The sequence below is a fragment of the Schistocerca piceifrons genome, chromosome 8, assembly GCF_021461385.2.
Source record: "Schistocerca piceifrons isolate TAMUIC-IGC-003096 chromosome 8, iqSchPice1.1, whole genome shotgun sequence".
Lineage (NCBI taxonomy): Eukaryota > Metazoa > Arthropoda > Insecta > Orthoptera > Acrididae > Schistocerca > Schistocerca piceifrons.
In genome coordinates this window covers 250,218,034-250,245,193 of record NC_060145.1, presented here as the reverse complement: position 1 = coordinate 250,245,193, position 27,160 = coordinate 250,218,034, and the positions used below count along the sequence as shown (strand labels likewise).

General features: G+C 42.4%; 1 protein-coding gene across 1 annotated transcript in view; it reads left to right on the top strand.

The window, feature by feature from the left end:
- Positions 1-26,151, top strand: part of LOC124712245 (mucin-5AC-like) — a 53,472-nt gene extending 27,321 nt beyond the window's left edge. Inside the window, exon 3 of the mRNA XM_047242539.1 lies at positions 25,989-26,151. Coding sequence (XP_047098495.1) covers positions 25,989-26,151 — 163 coding nt within the window. The remainder of the gene's footprint in view (positions 1-25,988) is intronic.
- The last annotated feature ends 1,009 nt before the right edge of the window (positions 26,152-27,160 follow it).

Here is a 27,160-nt window from a genome sequence, read left to right as displayed (position 1 = left end):
TTTAGGTACAGACACACTAATGGCTCATGTTCTGGAAAACACTACTTCGCCCCATGTTTCCTTGCGCCACACATAAACAATAAGATACAGGAGTTCCAGCAGTAATTCATTCCTTTCCTCTGTAATGTGTCATTTATGCGTATACTTCTCACAACTTTTTTCGTCTCTTATTGGTTCTTTAGTTTCTTTTGTTTAGAAATTTTCTAATCAGTGAGCTATAAAGGAGAAAGTGGGGGAATCTGGCGCATCTAAGGCAATTTGACTATAACCTTCATAGTGTAATACCTAGAGGCTCAAATTTTCGTCTAGAATTAGCAGCATGTGTTTATTGTAAGATACCTTAACACCATACAGCTACACACTTTAGAAAAAAAAACTGATAATTATGACATCATTGGGCTGTGTCATTTTACTCTAAGTGCAGGGTAAAATGACACACTATGTGGGGTAAATTGGCAGAAGGAATGGTATAAGGTATTTAATTCTATACATCTATTAGTAAGAAATGCGTGTATTTAATATTATGATTATTAAACCCAATACTTAACAGCACAGTTTACAATGGAAAATATCAGTTTAATTAACTATGGAATAGATACAAAACAATGATAATAGTTTTCTTAAATCTGGAGACAAAATAAAGAAGGACACGTGAGTATAAGCCTATCCAGTAATTTGTCTCTTGCAAATGCGTAAAACAATTAATGCTTCTTCAGAGAGGAGCCACAGTTATAATTCAGGAGTGTTCCACCTACAGCGTTAGGAAAGCCGCGAAAAAGCACAAGAAATACAACAGTACCATTTCTCGCCATTTTAGACGAATTGACAACAGACTACGCACAGGTCTTTGTTGCTGGTGTGTTATGATGGATGGCGCTCTGCCTGTTAGAAGTCCCATTACGAACAGCACTGACGGCATTTCTTAATTCATCCGCCATCCAAGACGCTCTCTCTGTTTAAAGGGCGTATGTCCTCGGCATTTGAACAGATGAACCCATTCTTATAAAACTGATGCACTATGTTATTTTGACTTTCATTAAATATGCATTGACGTATCTCATTTAGCTGCCTACAGTCATTGGTCAGAAAATGAAATGGGATAAAATGACGCACTGGGCATTTGTGCGTCAAATTACCCCAACGAGCACGGCAAACTATAGTTCCACACTCGTGCCTTGCTTAAGAGAAATGATGCTTATATAATCGTGAATGTTAATGTGCAGAGATAGGCATAACAACAAAAACTTGTATTTTAGTATAGCAGGAAATGGCTTATCTGATAGAAACTGGAGATCAGATATTAGAAGAAATAAAAGCACACTCTTACTTCTTGTGCCGAGCATTAGCAAGTAATGGCTGAAGCCCATGCATGGTTATTTGTACAACTGAGCATCAGATGACAGCACAGAAGAGCTACATAAGCTCTCACAGTTAAACACATATTTTCACCAACTGCGACATAATCGCGTGTACAAACAGTGATCCAACACTGTAAAATGCTTTATTGTTCCAGTCTCTGATCACAAATGAATTCTTTAGACGATGACCGGTTTCATTCTGTAATGACCATCTTCAGATCTTTTTTACACCATGTCCTAAAATGATACGGCCATAATGGCATCGCCAAACATATAAATGTAATCAGCATAGCATCGTCACATAGATTTAAAATATGGTGTAGAATAGGCCCCATCGTCCACATAGTGATTATTGACAACTCAGTTGTGATCAGAGACTGGAATAATAAAACATTTAAACACATACTGATGTGCGCCATTTTACCCGCCGCGCCAAATTGTCCCGGTCTTCCCAACTATATACTGACTCACTCCATGAATAAGTACCGCTGACTTGCATGGTCCCACGGAACCTGGTAAATAAACCTAAATAAAGAGAACCCACCCTCCTTCCAGTAAGCATCTTCCACAGATCGGTCTCCACACCTATTCAGTTTAGTTCCACTTAATTTTATACTGTGTCTCTACATTCAAATTAACGTTTAACTTCGACTTCATAGCAGTCCGAATGCTTCGATTTTCTTCTTCTCCATATTTTCACACAATACGTACATTTTTAGGAAGTCTTTCTTCATTTCCATTCAATAGTTGATAGTGTAGAGTTTTGCTGAAAAAAAGCTTGATTCCCACGCGCCAGCATATTCCTCGCTTCGGCCATATTGTGTAATTCTACTTCATCGATAGCAGAATTCTTTCACTTCGCCCGCTACCGTGCCGTTCCCATTCCTGATGTTAAGCAACTCGTTATTTTCCATCTACTACTCTTCATCACGTTCACTTCGGTTTGTTTACACTTGAACCATGTCCTGTTCTAAGCGAAATGGTCATTCCTTTCAGCGTATCTTGTAGTCTTCCTTACACCTGGTTAGTAGCGCTATGTTGCCTGCGGAAGTGAGAGTCAGTATCCGTTTCACTTCCACATTTACATAATACACTGTTTGACAGTTGCTAAGGGACAACTGATACTTGCTAAGGAACAATTGGAACAACTGGCAATTGCTATAGAACAGCCGGGTCTAGTGAAGCAGGGGATACACCCCGTCGGCTTTGACCAATGACGTCAGAATTGGCCAGAGAGCATTTATTACGCAGATGAAAGCATAGAGTAAATATCTCTCGAGTGAGCATTCACATGCGCAGAACAGATTTTGTGTTGTCAACATACATTGCCGGCGTGGTCACGTGTTCTCGGGACGCGCCCTGTATATTTCGAATGTCAATACATCCCTAGCACAGACGGATTCTTTTCGTACGTGTCGTGGATTATTTATATATGTTGCACAGACATTTTAACACTATCCATTTGATACCGGGAATAAACCAGCTACGTAACTTTTAAGGGCAAGTGTTATTGCAAATGGTTCAAATGGTTCAAATGGCTCTGAGCTCTATGGGACTTAACATCTGTGGTCATCAGTCCCCTAGAACTTAGAACTACTTAGACCTAACTAACCTAAGGACATCACACACATCCATGCCCGAGGCAGGATTCGAACCTGCGCCCGTAGCGGTCACGCGGTTCCAGACTGAAGCGCCTAGAACCGCACGGCCACACCGGCCGGCTAGTGTTATTGCATTCTGCTACTTTGCGATAGGTGTCACAGTTCAGATGCACTCGATTTTTGGTAGTTTTCGGTATGATACGGCACTTTATAGTATTACAGAGCCTGACGTACATTTTTGCAGTGATAGTCTTGCAAAACGACTTGACAGTACGCTAGTACTTTTGCAAGTGTCCGAAAAACACCGAATTTGCCTCACATTAGCGATTATGTTCCTGCTAATGCGTCCTTTTTTTCTGCTGTTTCTGCGTATTTATTTTCTAGTTTTTGCGACCTAAAGCACAATTTTTCTTACTGGTGACACTTTGAAGTGTTTATTTAAAGCATTTTACGTACTTGCTCCCAGTTTATTAAATAAATAGTAGACTGAGTAAGAAGGGGGAAAAAGGCGATCGGAGAATAAATGTACTGTAAAGCAAATACAGTTGGTCATGTAACAGTCAACCCATATAGCACCATTAAGGGAAGCGGAAAGTGACACAAATGAAAGAGTTTGGGGACACGTTTACTAATATTTCACGCTTCTTAATCAAATGGTGAAGAAAATAAATTGAAGGCAAAATACACCAAAGAAGATGAATGTGTTCTTTGATTAGCTACACTATTGTGTTTTTTATTTGGTTTGTGCAGAAAATGTATTTAAGCTGAATGCAGAAATTGGTAGTAGGTGCTGTGGAAAACTGAAAATAGTTGGTATAGCATCTACCTTCAGCCACACACGTCCAAATTTTTCTCGTTCTATACATTCCTCTTCAAAGTGTTTTGAACATACTTTGGAATATTTTGTGGGCACAAAATTACTTCTCATTTTCTGGAGCCACATCTGTACTCGACGTTCATCCTTCGGGAAACTAAAATATAAATCACACATAATCATTCTCCATGTCCTAGACACACTTAACATGGTCTCCTACTGTAACCTTATAGTAAACAAAAAGGTATGGACACACATATTATACAAAGACAATTAGAGGCTCCGCCTCTATTGAATTTATCCGTCTATCGTCTTTCAAATCTATATACATAATCGACAAGTCACTGATAAATGCATGGAGGATAGTATTTGCTGAAACAACTAACCATTCCCTTTCCTGTCCCACTAGCAAATTTACGAGAGGAAGCGATTGTTTGTAAGCTTTTGTACGAGCCGTAATATTTGTTGTATAGTCATAAAATCATAGAAAAATAGGTCTACAGAAACAAGCCTTAATTATAATGCGTCTCGAAATTTTTAAACATAGTACCCATGAAAAGTTACTATCCCTCCTTTCACATATTTTTCTTTGCATCCGTAGCAACAACAGTAATTCTCCATCGCTATTACGCTATCAACAAACGGTGAAAACACAACAAAAACTCTTGATATTATAAACTTCAAACTCTGAGGAAAGCACACACGCACAGGGAAGTCCCGAAAACACGTGACAATCCTGGTTTAATGTTGACAACATGCGCAGAACGCAATGCTCACTACAGAGATATTTACTCTATAGATGAAAGAGCTGACAAGATTGTTCAGAAACAAAAGAATACGACAGACGAAAAATACATTTTACATATATCAAGGCAAGTATTATTTTCACGTTAAGGATATCTCGTGCTTGTATCGTATTATTTCTGTGGAAAATGAAAGGGGAAAAATGGATGGAAATATTTGTCGCATAGAATACGTACCTCACGTCACATATATATGGGTTGTATCTCGAACCTCATTCGGACTGTATTGTTCACTGCAGTACGGGATACAAGTTTAGCGTACGTCGATTTCTTCGTTTTAATTAGCATTAATATCCTGTTGCTCAGTTGAACTATATAGGTCAACTGAAGCACGGGATACAAATTTTACATGTGTTGTTTCTTTCGCCTCTGCTGCCACTAATAGTCTGTCCTTACGCAGATAGTAGTATTACCGATGGCAGAAGAAGGAGCTACGTACATAATATTTGTACCCCATACCTCCGCTGACCTATATATATATGTACACTGCTAACGAAAACATGGAAATGGACATACGTTACATTTGCAACCTGTACCTCAGTTGAACTACACGAAGAGGCAATAAGACGACACATGCACAATCTGTATCCCGTAATTCGCTATGGGGTACAGTATTTGTTCGCCTTTGATGCTAATAGTACCGACTGAAAGTTACAGTTTTGATCACAGCAGTCACAATAGTATCCCATTCTTTAGTGGAGCTGTATGGCTATACACAACATTTGTATCCTGCTCTTCCAGTTGACATATATAGGTAAACCTCATCAATGTTACATATGTCGTTCTTTCGAATAGGTAGTGTCAGTGTAAAGGTCAACTGAAGGACGGTATACAAATTTTAGTTGTGTCGGGCGTTTCGCCTTTAATATTGCTAGTACAGATCCGGAAACGAAAGAATAACGACAGCTGCGAAATTTCTATTACGTACTAGAGTACACGAAAACATACGTAATGACGTAGTACAAAAATGAAATACGTCAAAATAGTCAAATGCAGTAAAAGAAAATAAAAATGGAACACTAAACTTACCACGCGGGAACAACTTAAAAGAACCGAAGCTCGGCTCGCCTAGAAAGACGTCAACAAAAATCACATATCCACATACACAACAAGCAAAAAATTACGAAAAAACTCACACTCTCTCTCGCACACACACACACACACACACACACACACACACACACACACACACACACACACACACACGCACGCACACGCACGCATACACACACATTCACCCCCCCCCCCTTCCCATCCTAATGTAAAATTGTTGTTGTTGTGGTCTTCAGTCCTGAGACTGGTTTGATGCAGCTCTCCATGCCACTCTGTCCTGAGCAAGCTTCTTCATCTTCCAGTACGTACTGCAACCTACATCCTTCTGAATCTTCTTAATGTATTCATCTCTTGGTCTACCTCTACGATTTTTAGCCTCCACGCTGCCCTCCAATACTAAATTGCTGATCCCTAGATGCCTCAGAACATGTCCTAATAAACCGAACCCTTCTCCTAGTCAAGTTGTGCCACAAACTCCTCTTCTCCCCAATTATATTCAGTACCTCCTGATTAGTTATGTGAACTACCCATCTAATCTTCAGCGTTCTTCTGTAGCACCACATTTCGAAAGCTTCTATTTTCTTCTTGTCCAAACTAATTTTCGTCCATGTTTCACTTCCATACATGGCCACACTGCGTACAAATACTTTCAGAAACTATTTCCTGACACTTAAATCTATACTTGATGTTAACAAATTTCTCTTCCTCAGAAACGCTTTCCTTTCCATTGCCAGTCTACATTTTATCTCCTCTCTACTTCGACCATCATCAGTTATTATGTTATTATGCTCCCCAAATAGCAAAACTCCTCTACTACTTTATGTGTCTCATTTCCTAATCTAATTCCCTCAGTACCACCTGATTTAATTCGACTACATTCCATTATCCTCGTTTTGCTTTTGTTGATGGCCATCTTATATCCTCCTTTCCAGACACTGTCCATTCCTTTCAACTGCTCTACCAAGTCCTTTGCTGTCTCTGACAGAATTACAATGTCATCGGCGAACCTTAAAGTTTTTATTTCTTCTCAATGGATTTTAATATCTACTCCGAATTTTTCTTTTGTTTCCTTTACTGCTTGCTCAATATACAGATTGAACAACAACGGGGAGTGGCTACAACCCTGTCTCACTCCCTTCCCAACCACTGCTTCCCTTTCATGTCCCTCGACCCTTATAACTGCCATCTGGTTTCTGTACAAATTGTAAGTAGCCTTTCGCTCCCTGTATTTTACCCCTGCCACCTTCAGAATTTGAAAGAGAGTATTCCAGTCAACATTATCAAAAGCTTTCTCTAAGTCTACAAATGCTAGAAACGTAGGTTTGCCTTTTCTTAATCTAGCTTCTAAAATAAGTCGTAGAGTCAGTATTGCCTCACGCGTTACCATATTTCTACGGAATCCAAACTGATCTTCCCCGAGGTCGGCTTCTACCAGATTTTCCATTTGTCTGTAAAGAATTCGGGTTAGTATTTTGCAGCCGTGACTTATTAAAATGAGAGTTCGGTAATTTTCACATATGTCAACGCCTGCTTTCTTTGGGATTGGAATTATTATATTCTTCTTGAAATCTGAGGGTATTTCGCCTGTCTCATACATCTTGCTCACCAGATGATAGAGTTTGTCAGGATTGGCTCTCCCAAGGCTGTCAGTAGTTCTAATGGAATGTTGTCTACTCCCGGGGCCTTGTTTCGACTTAGGTCTTTCAGTGCTCTATCAAACTCTTCACGCAGTATCATATCTCCCATTTCATCTTCATCTACATCCTCTTCCATTTCTATAACATTTCCCTCAAGTACATCGCCCTTGTATAGACTCTCTATATACTCCTTCCACATTCCTGCTTTCCCTTCTTTGCTTAGAACTGGGTTTCCATCTGAGCTCTTGATATTCATACAAGTGTTTCTCTTTTCTCCAAAGGTCTCTTTAATTTTCCTGTAGGCAGTATCTGTCTTACCCCTAGTGAGATAATCCTCTACATCCTTACATTTATCCTCTAGTCATGCCTGCTTAGCCATTTTGCACTTCCTGTCGATCTCATTCTTGAGACGTTTGTATTCCTTTTTGCCTCCTTCATTTACTGCAATTTTATATGTTCTCCTTTTATCAATTAAATTCAATATTTCTTCTGTTACCCATGGATTTCTACTAGCCCTCGTCATTTTACCTACTTGATCCTCTGCTGCCTTCACTACTTCATCCCTCAAAGCTAACCATTCTTCTTCTACTGTGTTTCTTTCCCCCATTCCTGTCAGTTGTTCCCTTATGCTCTCCCTGAAAATCTGTACGACCTCTGGTTCTTTCAGTTTATCCAGGTCCCATCTCCTTAAATTCCCACCTTTTTGTGAAATTAGCTAACATATTTCGGACCGTCCATTTGCCCATCACGTTTAATGAAACATTTAAACGGGTAATATGTTTGGCGAATACTGCACCTCCGTGAATATTCGTCTAAGCGACTCTTAAGTGTGGAAATCCGGCGTTTCCCTTCCCTACAAGTGATCTGACGCTGACTAAAAAGCCTCTATGCTATTTGTGCAAGCCCCTGTGGATAATGATCTGAACTCAATACTGTGATTGGAGATTCTGATAACCCCTTTCCCCTATATCGCTATACGAAGAAAAACCATCTGTAATCACGGTGGAACCATCTGCAAAATGATCTTAAATTAAGCTGACCAAAACTTCCTTCCTTCGATTGGGTACTACTTTAAACACAACATCGTCACATTCTTGACCTGAAACTACAGGCCCCCAAACCCATAATCCCACCAGAGGTTCCCCCCCCTGTTGTACTTCCTTTTGCAAAAATGCGACTCGTCATTTCGGACCATAACACACGACCCCCTCCCCCCACAACGGTCCCCTACATCTCGCGTATTCCCTGCAAAAAGAGTACCAATCCACAACTGTACGCTTACTCATACGACATTCATGGACACACAGTCACACAGGATATCTCAAACACCATCAGTACGTGATTTTCATAATGTCTCTCAAGGCGAGCTTAGATTTTTCTAACCACGTCCCTCGTCTAATGGACCGCCACAACCGGTCTTTCCTGTAGCGCCATACGAATAAGTCATGAGTACGGCGACGAGATACACTTGTGAGGCGCATATGTTCGCCGCAATCACGACATCGAACATACTCGGCAACGAGACTACACATTTGTAAAAAACAAATCGTGGCCAACATGTCTACGCCCGTAGCCTCTCTCATATCATCTATGTTCATCGGAACAGATAAATCAATACCTACAAACGAAAATGAGATACTAAAAATTGTCCTAAAATAAAAAAAAACTAATATTCCAAATTAGCTCAATATCAGTAAGAATGAAATTAATTACGGAATGAATTGCAAACAACCAATTATTTAAATAAATGCACACGAAGAATATTTCGAGTAATACGTAGCGATCTCTTTTATAATCACATTCAATTATTCTAATGGACAATGATAGCGCTTATCCGGAACACAGAACTTTTTTATCATCTATGGCCGAAAGTGAAGAAATTGTTATCTGTGAATAATGTATGACGTCATTGGTCAAAGTCGACGGGTTGTATCCCCTGCTTCACTAAATCCGGACAGCCGACAGTTGCTACGTAACACCCGAACTGCTTCACTAAACCCGGACAGCCGACAGTTGCTACGTAACACCCGAACAATGATAGTAACAGGGAATATAGAGGGCAGGGCACATTAACTGTAGCGGTGCCTGTGCTCAATCGCTCTGTATGCATTCGACAGTTCATGCAGTACGGGGTTTAACGAAAGTGGATATGGAACCGATTAGTTCGACCTTCCGTGTGGTACGGCAATAGGTTTCCAAGAAATCATTTGAATGTTTACTATCACGGACAAACAGTTGGACGGCTCAAAGGCGGTCAAGTGCCACCACTGTGCCCACAGCAATGGGTGCGTGCAAAAGGAGAATCTCGTGATTCAAAAAAGTCGCTCAAGGTGGAAATGCTATCGAAAGCATGCCGGTGGTCATAGACGGCCCACCACAGCGCAATAGGATCGATACGTAGCCATAGTGGCGGAAAGGAGCGGGCTTCTCACTCCTAGGCAGATCACTGCACACTTCGCAGCTGCTATGTATGAGAACCACTTTGCTGCGATTAAATCGGTATGGTTTGTATGGTTGGAAGCCTGGTAATTTCCAAGAATGATTGCCTATCGAAGTCGCTGGGTCCAAACGGTACATATCGAACGTGCGATCGTAAATCGAAAATGTGATTCTGGCGGCGTTATGAGTATGTTTACGTTGGTCACTACAGCAACGACAAAAGGAGAGCGTTACAAAAATATTTGTAATTGCAAAGGAGACGACTTACCTTACTCGTCGTTGGTGTTGTCGTCATGTGAAACTCCATTACGGTGGTCTGGATGGATAATTTGGAAGAGTCGAACCATGTATTCTTCCTGATACACGTTCGTTTTTCGCACTGTCCGCAATGAAAATGTAACGGTATTCAGCATCGAAACTGTTCTTACGAAGTTTTACACACTTCGCACCACCACAGTCTACACAGTCCCTTCTTTCCTCGTCCGGTAGTACTCCATATTTGGTACAAAAAGGTGAACAATTTTCTACGCTGCATAAACATGGAATTAGATTCTTCCACGTCAGAGAATTCGCAGAAGAAACGTCAAGAACACCAGACATCCCATTCACTAACGACATAAATCGTCTCGGTTTCCCTAGCAACTCACAAATAATTCACGGAGGTATGTAATTTAGAGCAAGTAAGGGAACGACGGAAAACAGATAAAAATGGCGATCACAAATAATTGATTACAAGGCCCGCCACCGGGGTCGCATGATCGATTTCCGATCGCATGTTCGATATGTATCGTTTGGACCCAGCGACTTCGATAGGTAATCATTCTTCGAAATTACCGGAAGCCTATTTAAAAAATGGTTCAAATGGCTCTGAGCACTATGGGACTTAACTACTGAGGTCATCAGTCCCCTAGAACTTAGAACTACTTAAACCTAACTAACATAAGGACATCACACACATCCATGCCCGAGGCAGGATTCGAACTTGCGACCGTAGAGGTCGCGCGGTTCCACACGGTAGCGCCTAGAACCGCTCGGCCACCCCGGCCGGCGGAAGCCTATTTAACACATCCAACTTTAACCATGCCACCGTCGAGAAACAGTTCGTTGGTCTAGGGACCATACTAATTGGTCAGCAGCAGTGGTCCAGAGTGATGTTCTCCGACGAATTCCGCTTCAGTGTGGCAAGTGATTTTGACCACCAGTTACTGTGGAGAAAGAGGGGAACATGTTACGCACCACAGAACGTTCATGAACATAACCGCGTGGCCTAGATGTTATGGTGTGGGCAGGCCTTACGCACAATGACCGAATACCACTAGGTACTGCAGATTATTCTGGATCTCGCTCGTCTGTTAATGGTGCGATAGGCACCGAATTTCTATTTATGGACATGATCGTTGAGGTATCGGACACACTGGAAAGTGAAGATACTGATCTTTTGGAATAGCTATAGAGCATGCCTGAGGTGCTGTTGGCAGACATGTTTCTCAGCGAACACCCTCTGCCTAAACCGTGCAAGAAATGAGAACCACTTTGAGAGAGAAGTGGGACAATGTCGGACAAGCAGTGCTCATCAGTTTGGTCGTTAACATGAATATCACGTGCAAAATGTGTATTAGAGACTTTGGAGTGCCTCTTCCTCACTGGTGTCGACTTTCATGTTGGGAGTCTGACCTTGTCATACATGAACGTTATTTATATCTCTTATCCTGCTTCCTCTTGTGGTGAAGTCTGTACCATTTTTCATTGTAAATGTACCACTCCACCTTTATGGCTTATATGCTGTGTTTCGCGTCGTCCATCATTTCCTGTGATTATTCCCGTACAGAAAAGTCTCTGTTCCTTACCAGTTGTCAGGCATTGTACATTCTGGCCAAAATATCACAAGAACCTGAGAAATGGAGGTTCACTTAGTGAGCCATGGAATAAAATGGCGCAAACGCCACACAAAAGGAAAATAATAATCAAGAAGGGGGCAAAGAAGAAAGAAGAAAGCAAACATGCCGAAACGACAGAGGGGTCTTGTTCTTTCGTAGTCTGTTTGTGCTGATACTCAACTCTTAAAATGACCTTGGCATACAGACCTCTACTGCCTCCTGATCAAGCTCGCTTTTATTCCTAGGCTATCCTCCAGCCCTTATGTGTCTAGTAGATGCAAGTGAAACATAGCTTTGCGTCAGTGCTGTAACGGAGCAGGTGCGAGATGCGTTTAAGTAGTTAGCGGTATTCAATCCATTTCTTTCTTGGCAACGTACTGTAACCTTTCTTTACGTAGCGTGTAATCCTTGAACTCAATACGTAGTCTAACGATTGGAGAAGCTGCCGTCGTTTCATGGATACAGAAAATCTGTGCAGGTATCAGAACACTCTAAGTAATTCGAAGGTCATATACACAGACGAAGTGCATCAATATCAGAACTATATTTTGAAAGAAAGTGTCGAAGGCAACTTTTAGAAACAGAAGTTGTTTATTATTGCGGGAGAAAGTAATTTATATTTTTAACGCTTTCTGCAGACACTGAACCAACCGCTGAAAGTGTACCGGTAGTCAGACAACTGCACTGTAATTAAATTTTTTTAATTCCTACATCAACTGGGAAAATAAATTTTTAATCACCGTGCTGATATAATCTTTAAACAGAAGCTACAGAAGGTACTAAATTGTATTTTACCATGACGGATGATTGTAAAACATTTTTGTTACGTGATGGCACTAGCTTGATAGAGAAGGGTGCCGAGGGCCAAAATAAGGAATGTAGCAAATAGTGCAGATCGAGGTATAAGTGTATAGCTCGTAAAAAATAAATTTGTGCTAAATCACAGCAGGACCGAGTTTTTCCAGTTGCTAACATACAGTCAACTGAAACTGACGTTTCGATTACACACAATGGGCATTTGTTTAGTGATGCTAAACAGTTAATATTACTAGGTGTTCGATTAAACAATAGGCCGTCATGGAAGCCCATGTTCAGGATATTGTTCAAAAACTGAATGCTACTATATTCACCATTAAAGAGGACCAGCAATAAATGAAAGCTCAACACAACAGTTAGTCTAACTTTCTTGTTTCTATTCGTTTGTGTCATACGGCACTGTGTCCTGGGGTAGTTCTTCCCTTTCACGAAGGTAGATTTTGGCTCAGAAATGGGTATTTCGAACAATATGTACTGTAAGCGAAGATCTCCTCTACCCCTGCTCAGGAGTCTGGAAATTCTAACTTTGGCATCTTAATCCTTATTTCCTTTGATGTTGTTTGTTGTTAACAGTATGAGCTTATTCCCACGAATTATCAGCTTCAGTCATTTATAATACTAGGCAGAAATCGAACCTGTGTTTGGGTCTCGCCTCCTAGACTGTTGTGCAGAAAGGTATGCAGTATTTTGCTGCATCAATTTTCACTAAGCTACTACAACAATTAAAAAGAAATCTTAGTAATAACCTTCAAGTCCAAACTGAAGGTTTTCCGCTTGGCTCTCCCCTTCCATTTTGTCGGGGTGTTTCTGGGAAAAAATTGAGCTTATTCTTGTACTGTATTATTGATTACTCCATATATTATTGATTACGCTAATACACGGTGATTCTAAAAGGACTTAACAAATTCACTTACACGCAACATTTTAGTGAAAAACGTTATGCAGGTAGGAGACGTGTCACTTTGCAGTAAAATACTGTTGTAGTATTCCAAGCTAGCTGTTTACACAAAGATATTACGTCGTCAGATTAACTGTATTTCTTGGGGATAAAAAAAAGTGTTGGTGTAAGCGTCTCAGTAAAATAATAAATAATGTTGGAGCTTATCGTGTCGTTTGTTTTTGAAAATTTCGTCAGATTCTAACAACCCATGACTGAGAACAGATAACTCATCACGTTCAGCTACAGACAAGGCTACATCAAAAAACCCTAGTGCGACATTTATCACATTTTGTAGAGATATTTATCACACAATGGGTATTAAATGATTAAACTTCCATTCCATTTGTACTGATGTTCATCATCATCTTCAATATGAGGGTGACCGAGCGGTTCTAGGCGCTACCGTGTGGAACCGCGCGACCGCTACGGTCGCAAGTTCGAATCCTGCCTCAGGCATGGATATGTGTGATGTCCTTATGTTAGTTAGGTTTAAGTAGTTCTAAGTTCTAGGGGACTGATGACCTCAGTAGTTAAGTCCCATAGTGCTCAGAGCCATTTGAACCATTGTGAATCGAAGCATAAAGCCTCCTAATGAAATCTTGAGGAAGTTCTATCCACGCCTTGAACACATACTGAGTTAGTTCACGAAGATTGCTGCCTGAAGACAGGTGTGAAAGTATTCATCTTCTCATCGTATCCCAGACGTTCTCTGTGGGGGGTGAGTTCCTATGGGCCCAAACTGCTGAGGTCAACGTCCCTGGCCTTACACACTACTTAATCTAACTTAAACTAACTCAGGCTGAGGACAACACACACACACACATGCCTGAGGGAGGACTCGAGTCCCTGACGGGGGACCGCGCGAATCTTGGCAAGGCGCCTGAGACCGCGCGGCTACCCCGCGGAGCTTTGAACAGAATTTACCATTCTTGCAACGTACTGTCAACAGTTATCAAGTCAGTGCAGCTGCCATATCTAGTTTCTCCACACACCATCATTACACGGCTTAGACAGGTTTATATGTCGAGAACTGTCGGTTCCTGTGATTGTATGTTGGTGGCAGAATCACAATATAAAGAAACAAGAAACCAAATACGCAATACATAAAACCAGTATCTTCAACCACACATGTCTGGATATAAGTGTATGGAAGATAATGTCATGGATGAGCAAAATCAAACAACCTTAGAAGCATTTGGAAATGCTTCAGATCTTCCTCGGTGCAGAATGCTAAACATAGCCGGCTGAAGAACAAATAGGTCTACTGCTTGGACTTCTTCGCTGATCGCAGTTGGTAATCACGACTGTGAATCCCCATATTTGGAGGTTAAATCTGATTGTTTCAGTTCCAGAGAAAAGTGACTGAGAGAACGATATGTACTTCATTTCTACAGTGCAGTGTCTAAGACAGTGCGTTGACGACCAACAGCCGCATTGAGTTTAGACTGAATCGCGATTACGGCTGTGCATCAGCTGTAGAATATTTCAGAACAAATTAAAGTTTGTGCTGGATCGGGACTCAATAACTGATTTTCCGCTTGCCACTGACCCACTCTGTGCAGGAGTCACGGTAATACAGTACGAGCACAAGTGAGAGTAGACAACAGCACAAATGGACATTTGGGCCGCTCCTGGAAGTGTACTCGAAGAACCAAAGTGGATGAGATGACTGCTTAAAACAGGTGAGAAATCTCGGTTCGGCTCTAGATCCATTATAACATTTCATTTGTTCTGAAATATTCAACAACTGATGTGGAACCAAAAATGTTCAAATGTGTGTGAAATCTTATGGGACTTAACTGCTAAGGTCATCAGTCCCTAAGCTTACACACTACTTAACCTAAATTATCCTAAGGATAAACACACACACCCATGCCCGAGGGAGGACTCGAACCTCCGCCGGGACCAGCCGCACAGCCATGACTGCAGCGCCCCAAACCGCTCGGCTAATCCAGCGCGGCGATGTGGAACCATAATCGCAATTTGCGAGTTCTTTCTAAATTGAATGTGGCAGTTGTCTCAGACACTGCATGACAGTATTTCATGCAACTTCAAGGCAATGACCAGAGCAAAGAGTGTCTCACTTTGTGTGGGAATCACAGCAAAAAAGTAGGGGAAAAAGGGAGAGTAGACACCAGGACAAATGCAGATCTGACCCGCTTCTGGAAAAGTGCTCGGATAGGGAAAGTAGTAAATATTTGGTTTGAGTCCCGGTAGAGCACAAAATTTCATTTCTTCTGCAATATTTTACAGTAGATGCGGAACTAGAACGCAGTTTGTGGGTTCATTATATAATTCACTCCTCTTGGGTTGCCAGAAGGAAGAGTTTCATATGGTTCAGACCAATGGTGACTGTTCAATACTTGTGATTTCCATTCTTCCATAACTGCTTTGGCTAGAGTTATATACATGATGTGTATAAGATTTTCTCTGTATTCAGATAGCGCCAGATCGAGCTTAAAACTCAAGCTTTCGAAGATTAACACCATGCACTTCCTCAGGAGATGTCAGTTTGCTGGGAGCGAAGTCTGCTTCCTTTGTAGTGGCGTTCAAGTTTGAGGTTGATTGGGTGACATTGCTTGGAATTCTAACATCTGTTGGTAGTGACGTCAGTGGGAGGATAGGATCCACATGGACAAATGCAGGAAATCGGTATCACTGTATTATGTCCCTCCCCCTCTCCTCCAACTGGCTGGGAATGAGTGCCGGAAGGCGAACTTAGGCAGATCCCCCACCCCCACCATCAGTTCACTCCATGAGTTACAAATTTTGGTAGTATTTCTTACTTCTTTGAAAGCGCTACGTCTAAAATGCTGGTGTCTAGACATCATTCGGATTATTACCTCCGTCAGCGTTATAATTGTTGCTGCACATGGGAATTTCTAGCACTTCTGTGGATTATCAATATAGAATATGATTTCCCTAGCTTTCTGTCAAGGCGTTTATGCTGAAACACTTCCCGTCAGTTTATTTTCTCTATCTCTATCTAGAGAAGAGATAAATAAATCTCCACTGACCATTGCCACAACTATTACAACTGTTATTAAACATATTTCCGTCAAAAGAAGCAAAGACTATGAGCTTGCATGAAGAAAGATTCTGTTGATCATTCTTTATCTCAATTTCTGTAACGGATCAATAAATGTAAGATGCGGAAATAATTTTCTAAGCCAAATTGCGAATGGTCGAAGATTTCGTTGTAGGGGCGCTTGAAGAAACGTAAGTAATGGAATTACTTTCAATTTAATTAGGCTCCAGAAGGGGATCCTGCGTCACGGATGTGTTAGCATTTGGCTGTAGATGAGTGAAAGACAATTTAGCAACGATATTGGCAACAACTGTCCACAACGTGCAAGATATTCAGTGTTTTTTTAAATACCCAGAAGGCACAGAACACAAACTGAAAGCAGAGGGTGAAATCGAGATTATTAAGTTGCTTCGCTGATCATGTCCCTGCAAATCGGGAGCTGGAAAATTATTTCTGGTTCTGAACGCTCGGCACAGTATCACAGACCGCAGTCAGTTATGGATATAGCCAGGACGACAAACGACCATTTCGTTGTAGCTAAGCTTAGGTAATTGAGAAACGTAAGGCTGGTGCGAAGTAATATTCTAGGTCGTTCCAGGTCAGCGGCGACACTTCTGCGTAAAAATCGTTAATACTTGAATAGCAGTATAACTTGGGAAAGACATATAACGTCCTGCATTTGGCATGATTAGTTTTCTACGCGTGCAGCTGCTGAGATATGCCTGTTGGAAACTGTGAACGGCGTAACTAATTAAATTTCTGGTAAAAGAAAGCTTTGAACCAACAGACAATAAAAGAAAAATAACTGCAGGTACAGAGGGACAAGTTAAGGGCGTGAACGGCATTCTTTCACCCGCGAGCTTTAAAGGTTAGTGAAGGACAGTTAAAATTAAGTAACGCCTGTTTCACTACACTTTACGTCACTCGGTGCACCTGGCGCTCAGTACCAATTCTGAAACTGAGTGTACGATTGTGAAATATGTTTCAAGGGACTCGAATGTCTATGGATGCACTCGTGTGCATTGCACTTGAACGTTTCTAATTAACGATGTTCAAATAAACGAAATTTCGCCAGCTGTTGAGGGCCCTGCATGTTTCACGTAGAAACTAAGGCATTGAAAGAACATACTCCATGTAGTTTTAAACGATATCATACGGCCGAAAGATAAAAATTCCTTTTCTTTGTCATCGGTCTTCCGACAGGTATTATGCGTCCACTATTTCCTATTCTGTGGCAATTTCTTCATCTCAGAATAGCAGTTACTCCCAACGTCCACAGATCTTTATTTTATGTGCACCAAGCCCCGTCATCCCCTACAATTATTTAGTACTGTATAGGCAATATCCTAGTGTCTTAACGCCGGGCCGTCAGCCTATTTCTAGTGATTGGTCTCCAAATCTTCATTCACATTTCTGAGCAGAACCTCTTGACACATTTATCTTTTCCGCTTTGTTATGGTTCTACATTCTAAAATCACATTTGAGACTCTTCCGTTCTCCATTTTTCGCATTTTCCACAATCCATGAATCTCAAGTGCATTTCCGTACTCCTAGGGCAAGTTCTCAGAAAATTCCGCCTGAAACTAAGGTCTAAGTTTGGATTCCGTAGAAATATTGGAACACGTGAGGAAATACTGACCTTACGACTTATCTTAGAAGAAAGATTAAGTAAACGCAAACCTACGTTTCTAGCATTTGTAGACTTAGAGAAAGCTTTTGACAATGTTAACTGGAATACTCGCTTTCAAATTCTAAAGGTGGCAGGTGTAAAATACAGGGAGCGAAAGGCTATTTACAATTTGTACAGAAACCAGATGGCAGTTATAAGAGTCGAGTGACATGAAAGGGAAGCAGTGGTTGGGAAGGGAGTGAGACAGGGTTGTAGCCTCTCGCCAATGTTATTCAATGTGTATATTGAGCAAGCAGTAAAGGAAACAAAAGAAAAATTCGGAGTAGGTATTAAAATCCATGGAGAAGAAATAAAAACTTTGAGGTTGGCCGATAATTCTGTCAGAGACAGCAAAGGACTTGGAAGAGCGGTTGAACAGAATGGGCAGAGTCTTGAAAGGAGGATATAAGATGAACATCAAGAAAAGCGAAACAAGGATAATGGAATGTAGTCGAATTAAGTCGGGTGATGCTGAGGGAATCACATTAGGAAATGAGTACCCTTAAAGAAGCAAAGGAATTTTGCTATTTGGGGAGCAAAATAACTGATGATGGTCGAAGTAGAGAAGATATAAAATGCAGACTGGCAATGGGAAGGAAAGCGTTTCTGAAGAAGAGAAATTTGTTAACTTCGAGTATTGATTTAAGTGTCAGGAAGTCGATTCTGAAAGAATTCGTATGGAGTGTAGCCATGTATGGAAGTGAAACATGGACGATAAATAGTTTGGACAGGAAGAAAATAGAGGCTTTCGAAATGTGGTGCTACAGAAGAATGCTAAATATTAGATGGGTAGATCACATAACTAATGAGGTGGTATTGAATAGAATTGGGAGAAGAGGAGTTTGTGGCACAACTTGACAAGAAGAAGGGACCGGTTGGTAGGACATGTTCTGAGGCATCAAGGGATCACAAATTTAGCATTGGAGGGCAGCGTGGAGGGTAAAAATCGTAGAGGGAGACCAGGAGATAAATACACAGGATAGAGTAGCATGGAGAGCTGCATCAAACCAGTCTCAGGACTGAAGACCACAGCAACAACAAATTTGATATTACCAAATATGAAACTTCCTGGCAGATTAAAACTGTGTGCCGGACCGAGACGCGAACTCCCATACTCGAACTCCCGAGACTCGAAGTCCTGAGTTCGAGTCTCTGTCCGGCACACAGTTTTAATCTGCCAGGAAGTTTCATATCAGCGCACACTCCGCTGCACAATGAAAATCTCATTCTTAGCAAATATGACTTTGCAATGAATTTATTCCTAGCTTATTCTAGTCTGTTTCGTCAGTCCTCCTTGTTTTATAATTCATGCGTTATTGTATTTCCTCGATAGCAGAGTTGCTTCATCTGTTCCAAGGCAGCCAACATAGTACTTAAGTCACTAATCTCATTTCTGTTGCTCTTAAATAATTTCGTTTTTCCTCGCTCTCAATCAAAAATGGTTCAAATGGGTCTGAGCACTATGGGACTTAACATCTGAGGTCATCAGTCCCCTAGAACTTAGAACTACTTAAACCTGACTAAGCTAAGGACATCATACACATCCATGCCCGAGGCAGGATTCGAACCTCCGACAGTAGCAGTCGCGGGGTTCGGGACTGAAGCGCCTAGAACCGCCCGGTCACAGCGGCCCGGGGCTCTCAATCAATTTTCTGTAGATGATAATGAACTCAGGTAATCGCGAAGAAATTGTCAGTGCCACTTTGTGCTCGGAAACATACTGCCGTCACTGTGACATCAGTTAGAAAACGGAACATACCTGCGCAATCACGATATTCTAGTGTTCATGCGGCGTCGTATGGGGAACACCGTTCTGCGGATTTTCTGATCTGCAACTGCCACAGTCCAACCTAATCTTCACCCATCATTAGAGCGTGATAAAGAGGCTGGTTCTGCGGTAGAACCATTCGCGCAAAAATGTTGACAGCCGTGAATGACGTATAACTGAAATGGACTCCACCTTCATAGCATCTCCTGAATTAACACTGAAATAAAGATGAAATAAAATGTCTTTTCCTCTTCATTATATGGCGTCATTGTATCCAACATTAACGAGTATTCTCAGTCCATTTGTCACATAGTAAGAGGGGAGTGTGGAAGCGGAAGTCGAATGGCGTACTTAATTGTTTAATTCAACCTCTTGCGTTTCATGGAACATTTACAAGGTTACAACACTTTCAGAATATTGTCCGTCTTATTTTATGCCCTTGTGTCACTCAACCGTTGGCTGAAACACGTTGTCAATCCGTCTGAAGTCATGCTACGTGTTGTCTGAGCTGTTCTCGTTTCAAAGTTTCCGTATTCTGGAAGACGAATGAAAAATTTAGGAATATCTGACTGAACGTCGATTAGGATTCAGTGGTGATTCAGGCATAGGGGATGAAATAAGAAATCATTATAGGAGAGATGTTTTAGTGAAGGGAAAGAGCCTACACACTAGATCTAGATAATGTTTTTGACGACGTGAACTGGGAAAAGCTTGTAACTGTACTGAAGGAAAAATAAGATGTTTCGAAACTCATACGGCTTTATGCATTCCTTCAACCTGATCCTATAGCCCACAGTTAAAATGAAGGGTAAGAGCATCAGTAGGACAGAATTAAGAGGAAATATATGACTATATTTTCTAAAGCCTACTCGATTCACATGTATGTAGAAGATACGACTGAGCGTTGTTTGTTAAGGAACAGGGGACTAAAACGGCGGCTGAAAAATTTAGGGTTTGAAATTTGCCTGTAATACGGTTACTGTAGCCAGGGATAGAAAATTGCTCCAAGAAATGGTAGAAGAAATCAGTGCTTTCGGAGAAGATCGTAGAATGGAAATAATGTAAAGGAAACGAAAGCAAATACAGCTGGAAGAGAAGAAAGGGTATAAACATGACAGTGGACAAACTGAAATATGTACAAGATTTTAATTATGTAGGAAGTACAGCAGAAAGTAAAGGAAGAGACAGAACAAGCATTAAATCGAAAATAGCTATGGCAAAACTGCCTTTATCTATTAAGAGGACGATTTTCTGTAACCCTATGAGTCTAGAGTTAAAGGAAAGGTTAATAATATGGTTTGTCAGGAATATCCTACTAACTTTCTCCTAGGCATGGACGATAGTGAAGGAGGGCAGGCAGTGGATAGAAACTCAGATTTGGATATGGCGGAGAACGGAGAAAATAAAATTGATAGAGAGTGAAAAACGAAATGGTGGTGAGGCTTATGAGAGAATAAATTAAGTTAGTAGATGCCATAGAACATAGGAAAACAAACTGGAGAGGAGGTAAAGGATGACAGAGTCTTAGAAACCGTTTAGGAAGCACGTGTTCTGTGGAAGAAATGACACGGACGGAAAGCGATTCAGATCCTGGACGTTCTGCTTAATGGATATGCATACAACAGTCTAATGGAGGAAGTACCAAAAGTGGAGACTACACACGCAGCAGAAAACTGAAGATGTTGAACCACGTAATGGTTTCAGTAGTTTGGGACACTAATGGTTGTTCACTGCAGAAACATGTGGAACCAATTTATGTTGGCCAAGGCACACCAGTATTCCCACAACATAGACAGAAACAAACCTGACTTTTATGCTTTCTTCGGTCAAGGTAACGAGGCAGGAGGCCCAACGCTTCCTTTACAGATCGACCGTATCTGCTTCTGGTTGTCCAAACAGAATATTTGCATGTTTCTGTAATTTCTTTAACTACAAAGCTGCTGATTACGTGACGTAGCATCAAGGAGGACAAACACGGCGATGAGACAGACGTGTCTCTACGGATGACAGTTGGTCACCTGATTCCACAGCAGTGTGTACTATAAGCATCTGACGAAAAAACCTGTCAGAATGACCCCTCTGCTCTACGAAAAGGAATTATGCTATACTTTGTTCCTACTCCAGACGCCGCACACATTCTTTCTACCACCGTAATTTTAATAACTTGCAAGTATGTTGTAAATTATGTTTACGCTCCTCAAACCTTCTCAGTATGAAGTTAATTGCGGACTGTAGAAAACGGGATGAGAGTCGAAGCTTTTGAAATGTGCTGAAAATTAAATAAACGCGTAAGACAAAAACTGAGGAGGTCGGAAAGCACTGACTAGAACTAGGGACACGGTTACAGGCCGACATGAGGAGCCGCGCAGGGTAGCCGCGCTGCCTTGGGGGCCTTGCCAAAATTCGCGTGACTCCCCGCGTCCTAGGTTCGAGTCCTCCCTCGGGCATGGGTGTGTGTGTTGTCCTTAGCGTAAGTTAGTTTAAGATAGATTAAGCAGAACATAGGATTCTCCCATAAGTGGTCCCATAGGAACTCACCCGAAATTTTCAAATTTCCAACACATGAGGAAATAACATCCATTGAATTTGTCCTGCAGACTGCAAAGAAGATATACACTGAAGCACAAAAGTCGTCAGGTACCTTCCTCCAGGCGTAGTGCAGCAACTCGACGCGGCATGGACTCAACTGATCAGTTGAAGTCCTCTGCAGGAATATTGAGCCATGCTGCCTGTATCGCAGTCTATAACTGCGAAAGTGTTGCCAGTGCAGGATTTTGCGCACGTACTGACCTCTCGATTATGTGCCATAAGTATTCGACGGGATTCATGTCGAGCTATCTGGGTGGCCACGTCATTCGCTTGAATTGTCCAGAATGTTGTTCAAACCAATCGCGAACAATTGTGGCTCGGTGATATGGTGTATTGCCATCTATAAAAATGTCATCGTTGTTTGGGAACATGAAGTCCATGAATGGCTACAAATGGTCTCCAGGAAGTCGAACATAACCATACATTTTCAGTTGTCACCATCGAGGTACATCAACAACACTAGTCGGCAGCTGAGGGCTTCAATTAATGATAATTTATTCTAGAGAACCTGCACGGTCATCATTGGTGTCTGTTCTTTCGGGAACAGTTACTATCTTCATATATACATAATTAAAGGCTACCGGCCATTGACCTTCGTCTGTGCGAATGCGCACAGGTTGGCCGAACTTTTACGGGAATCGTCACTTTAGTTGGCGTGACTAACGAGTGGATGGGCAAATATCTATTAGGAACATTACATATGTAGATTGTGGGCAGTTGGAAATGTGGGTGTCATGGAAGGCGTGCAAAGGATAAATCCCTGAGGTCGTGCTATTCGGCGGCTCAGATGGATAGAGCGTCTGCGATGTCAGCAGGGGACCCCAGTTTCGAGTCCCGGTCGGGGTACACATTTTCAGCTATCCCCATCGAGGTACATCAACATCACCAGTCGGCAGATGAGGGTTTCAATTAATTATCTTTTATTCTAGAGAAGCTACACAGTCATAATTGGTATCTCTTCTTTCGGGAACAATTACTATCTTCATTTATATATATACACTCCTGGAAATTGAAATAAGAACACCGTGAATTCATTGTCCCAGGAAGGGGAAACTTTATTGACACATTCCTGGGGTCAGATACATCGCATGATCACACTGACAGAACCACATGCACATAGACACAGGCAACAGAGCATGCACAATGTCGGCACTAGTACAGTGTATATCCACCTTTCGCAGCAATGCAGGCTGCTATTCTCCCATGGAGACGATCGTAGAGATGCTGGATGTACTCCTGTGGAACGGCTTGCCATGCCATTTCCACCTGGCGCCTCAGTTGGACCAGCGTTCGTGCTGGACGTGCAGACCGCGTGAGACGACGCTTCATCCAGTCCCAAACATGCTCAATGGGGGACAGATCCGGAGATCTTGCTGGCCAGGGTGGCACGTTGGGTGGCACGGGATACATGCGGACGTGCATTGTCCTGTTGGAACAGCAAGTTCCCTTGCCGGTCTAGGAATGGTAGAACGATGGGTTCGATGACGGTTTGGATGTACCGTGCACTATTCAGTGTCCCCTCGACGATCACCAGTGGTGTACGGCCAGTGTAGGAGATCGCTCCCCACACCATGAAGCCGGGTGTTGGCCCTGTGTGCCTCGGTCGTATGCAGTCCTGATTGTGGCGCTCACCTGCACGGCGCCAAACACGCATACGACCATCATTGGCACCAAGGCAGAAGCGACTCTCATCGCTGAAGACGACACGTCTCCATTCGTCCCTCCATTCACGCCTGTCGCGACACCACTGGAGGCGGGCTGCACGATGTTGGGGCGTGAGCAGAAGACGGCCTGACGGTGTGCGGGACCGTAGCCCAGCTTCATGGAGACGGTTGCGAATGGTCCTCGCCGATACCCCAGGAGCAACAGTGTCCCTAATTTGCTGGGAAGTGGCGGTGCGGTCCCCTACGGCGCTGCGTAGGATCCTACGGTCTTGGCGTGCATCCGTGCGTCGCTGCGGTCCGGTCCCATGTCGACGGGCACGTGCACCTTCCGCCGACCACTGGCGACAACATCGATGTACTGTGGAGATCTCACGCCCCACGTGTTGAGCAATTCGGCGGTACGTCCACCCGGCCTCCCGCATGCCCACTATACGCCCTCGCTCAAAGTCCGTCAACTGCACATACGGTTCACGTCCACGCTGTCGCGGCATGCTACCAGTGTTAAAGACTGCGATGGAGCTCCGTATGCCACGGCAAACTGGCTGACACTGACGGCGGCGGTGCACAAATGCTGCGCAGCTAGCGCCATTCGACGGCCAACACCGCGGTTCCTGGTGTGTCCGCTGTGCCGTGCGTGTGATCATTGCTTGTACAGCCCTCTCGCAGTGTCCGGAGCAAGTATGGTGGGTCTGACACACCGGTGTCAATGTGTTCTTTTTTCCATTTCCAGGAGTGTATATATATATATATATATATATATATATATATATATATATATATATATGTTTAGATGGAATGAACTGGCTCATCTGGTCCAGCTGAACCGATCGTTGACCGGAAATGGTTATATATATATTCATTCCATCTAAACACAGCCCGTACTATTATGTATCACCACCAGCATGCAGAGTACCTTGTTGACAACTTGGGAACCTTTGGGCTTGGCGGGATCTGCGTCACACACGAACACTACCATCAGCTGTTAACAACTGAAACCGGGACTCATTTGACTAGTGTTTGTTAAAGGAACACACCACCATTTGACTGTTTTATTGTTTATTTAAGTACAACCCTGGTTTCGGCCTCTTATGCGATTTTCCACTATTTCGTTTTATGTCTTTAACATATATTGGAGGCATAAAATAAAATACGTGAAAATGGCATGAAAAGCCGACTCATGGAATGTGTTTAAACAAACAAACAATAAAACAGTCAAATGAAAGTGTGTTCCTTAAAAAAAAAGGTACAGTATAGCTGTTGCTCAGCAACATAAAAAACTGTTTATTTGACTACGCTATGGTTTTCCAGTCCTCTAAGGTGCAAAGGATATGGTCACGAGCCCAGGAGAGGCGCTGCAGGCGATATGCTGTAAGCAAAGACACATGCGTCGGTCGTCTGTTGCCATAGCGCATCAACGCCAAATTTCGCTACACTGTGCTAACGGATACGTTCGTCGCACGTTCCTCACTGATTTATGCGGTCTTTTCACGCAGCGTTGTCTGTTAGCACTGAGTACTCCACACAAACGCTGCTGCTTTCGGCCATTATGTGAAGCCCACCGGCGGCTGCGATGTCCGTGAGGAGAGGTAATGCCTGAAAGTTGGTATTTCCCAAATGAACTGTCCCTAGTGTCTAGCTCCAGCTACCAATCCAGAGTGAACTAACTCCCGTCTTGCGGCCATAATCACGTCGGAAACCTTTTCACGTGAATCACTTGAGTACAAAAGACAGCTTCGCCAATGCTCTGCCATTTTATACCTTGTGTACGCCATATTACCGCCATCTCTATGTGTGCATATGGCTATCCGATGACTTTCGTCGCTTCTCTGGATACATGGTGTTTCCACATCTTGCCTTTAGATGTCAAACATAGAACTGTGAACAACGCGCTGTTAGCCTGCCACACTAATCGACGTTTCCGTTTTGTTTCAGCATGCCCGGGCATCACGAGGAGGGCTTTTATAGGGTCCCTGCGGGTGGAGGTGCACCAGTGTTCGTGAAGCAAGGCTATTACACGTACACGGACGGTACTGGAGAACGGCACACCGTGTCCTACGTCGCGGATGAGTACGGTTATAGGACAAGCGGTTCGTGAGAGCTATACCCAACGGCGACCTAGACGTCTGGTCTCGGGGTAGCTGCTCTTCCTGCACATCGAGTCATCTGGAATTGGAGCACCTGCTGAAACACACCTGTTCCTGTTCGAAAAGTCGATGAGTGTTGTCACGTCTAGGTCTGTTCAGCGCTGGGTAGACGCGTTTACCTGCAAACTCATTTCAGATGTTCTCGATACAAGCAGGAACAATAATCAACACAAAGACTTATCAAGGACTTCAGTCATGTGAAGACATAATGCAACCACAGAAAACATTTCTTCGTATTATCCTTCCCATTTATTGGTCCTCTTAGCGACATTCGCACAAAATCCGTGTTCTTCGTCATAATATTTCGATCATTCTTCCACGTGTTAAAGTTGTTATTAACGCCTGAACTGTGTGTCCGGGAACTGAGTAACTCTCGTATAGGTGATGTCGAAGGGGAAAATATTATTCGTACAAAGAGGAATATCTTTATTCTCAAATACAAAGGGATGTGAATCGTCATTAAGAAGATTCCGAAATATTTTGCAGTACTTGCGAAGCAAAGAACACGTCATAGGAATTCTTCGTGAGCAATTAAGCTCTCACGTGTAAGATCCACCACCGGCAGTCGAATTCGTCTTAATGACACAATGCTTTTATTCCCCATGTCAGTTGTCCTATTTGGTTTTAGTACAGCTATACGGAGATTGTACAAAGCGAACCTAATTTGTCATTTAGGTTCTAAAACCGTTTATACTTCCATTACGGTACCCTCGTTTTCACTGTAACCAAGTATTGCACCACACAGATAATCTTGGACTTAATCTCAAAACAGCAGTCTACTCAGTACCGTAAGTAACCGATTTACTGTAACAAACCAAATACTAGAAATGTTTGCTCTTATCAGCAAGTGTATCTCACCCCAATTATGAACATAATAAGCAGTTTCTGTTCCAAATGTTCAAATGTGTGTGAAATCGTATGGGACGTAACTGCTAAGGTCATCAGTCCCTAAGCTTGCGC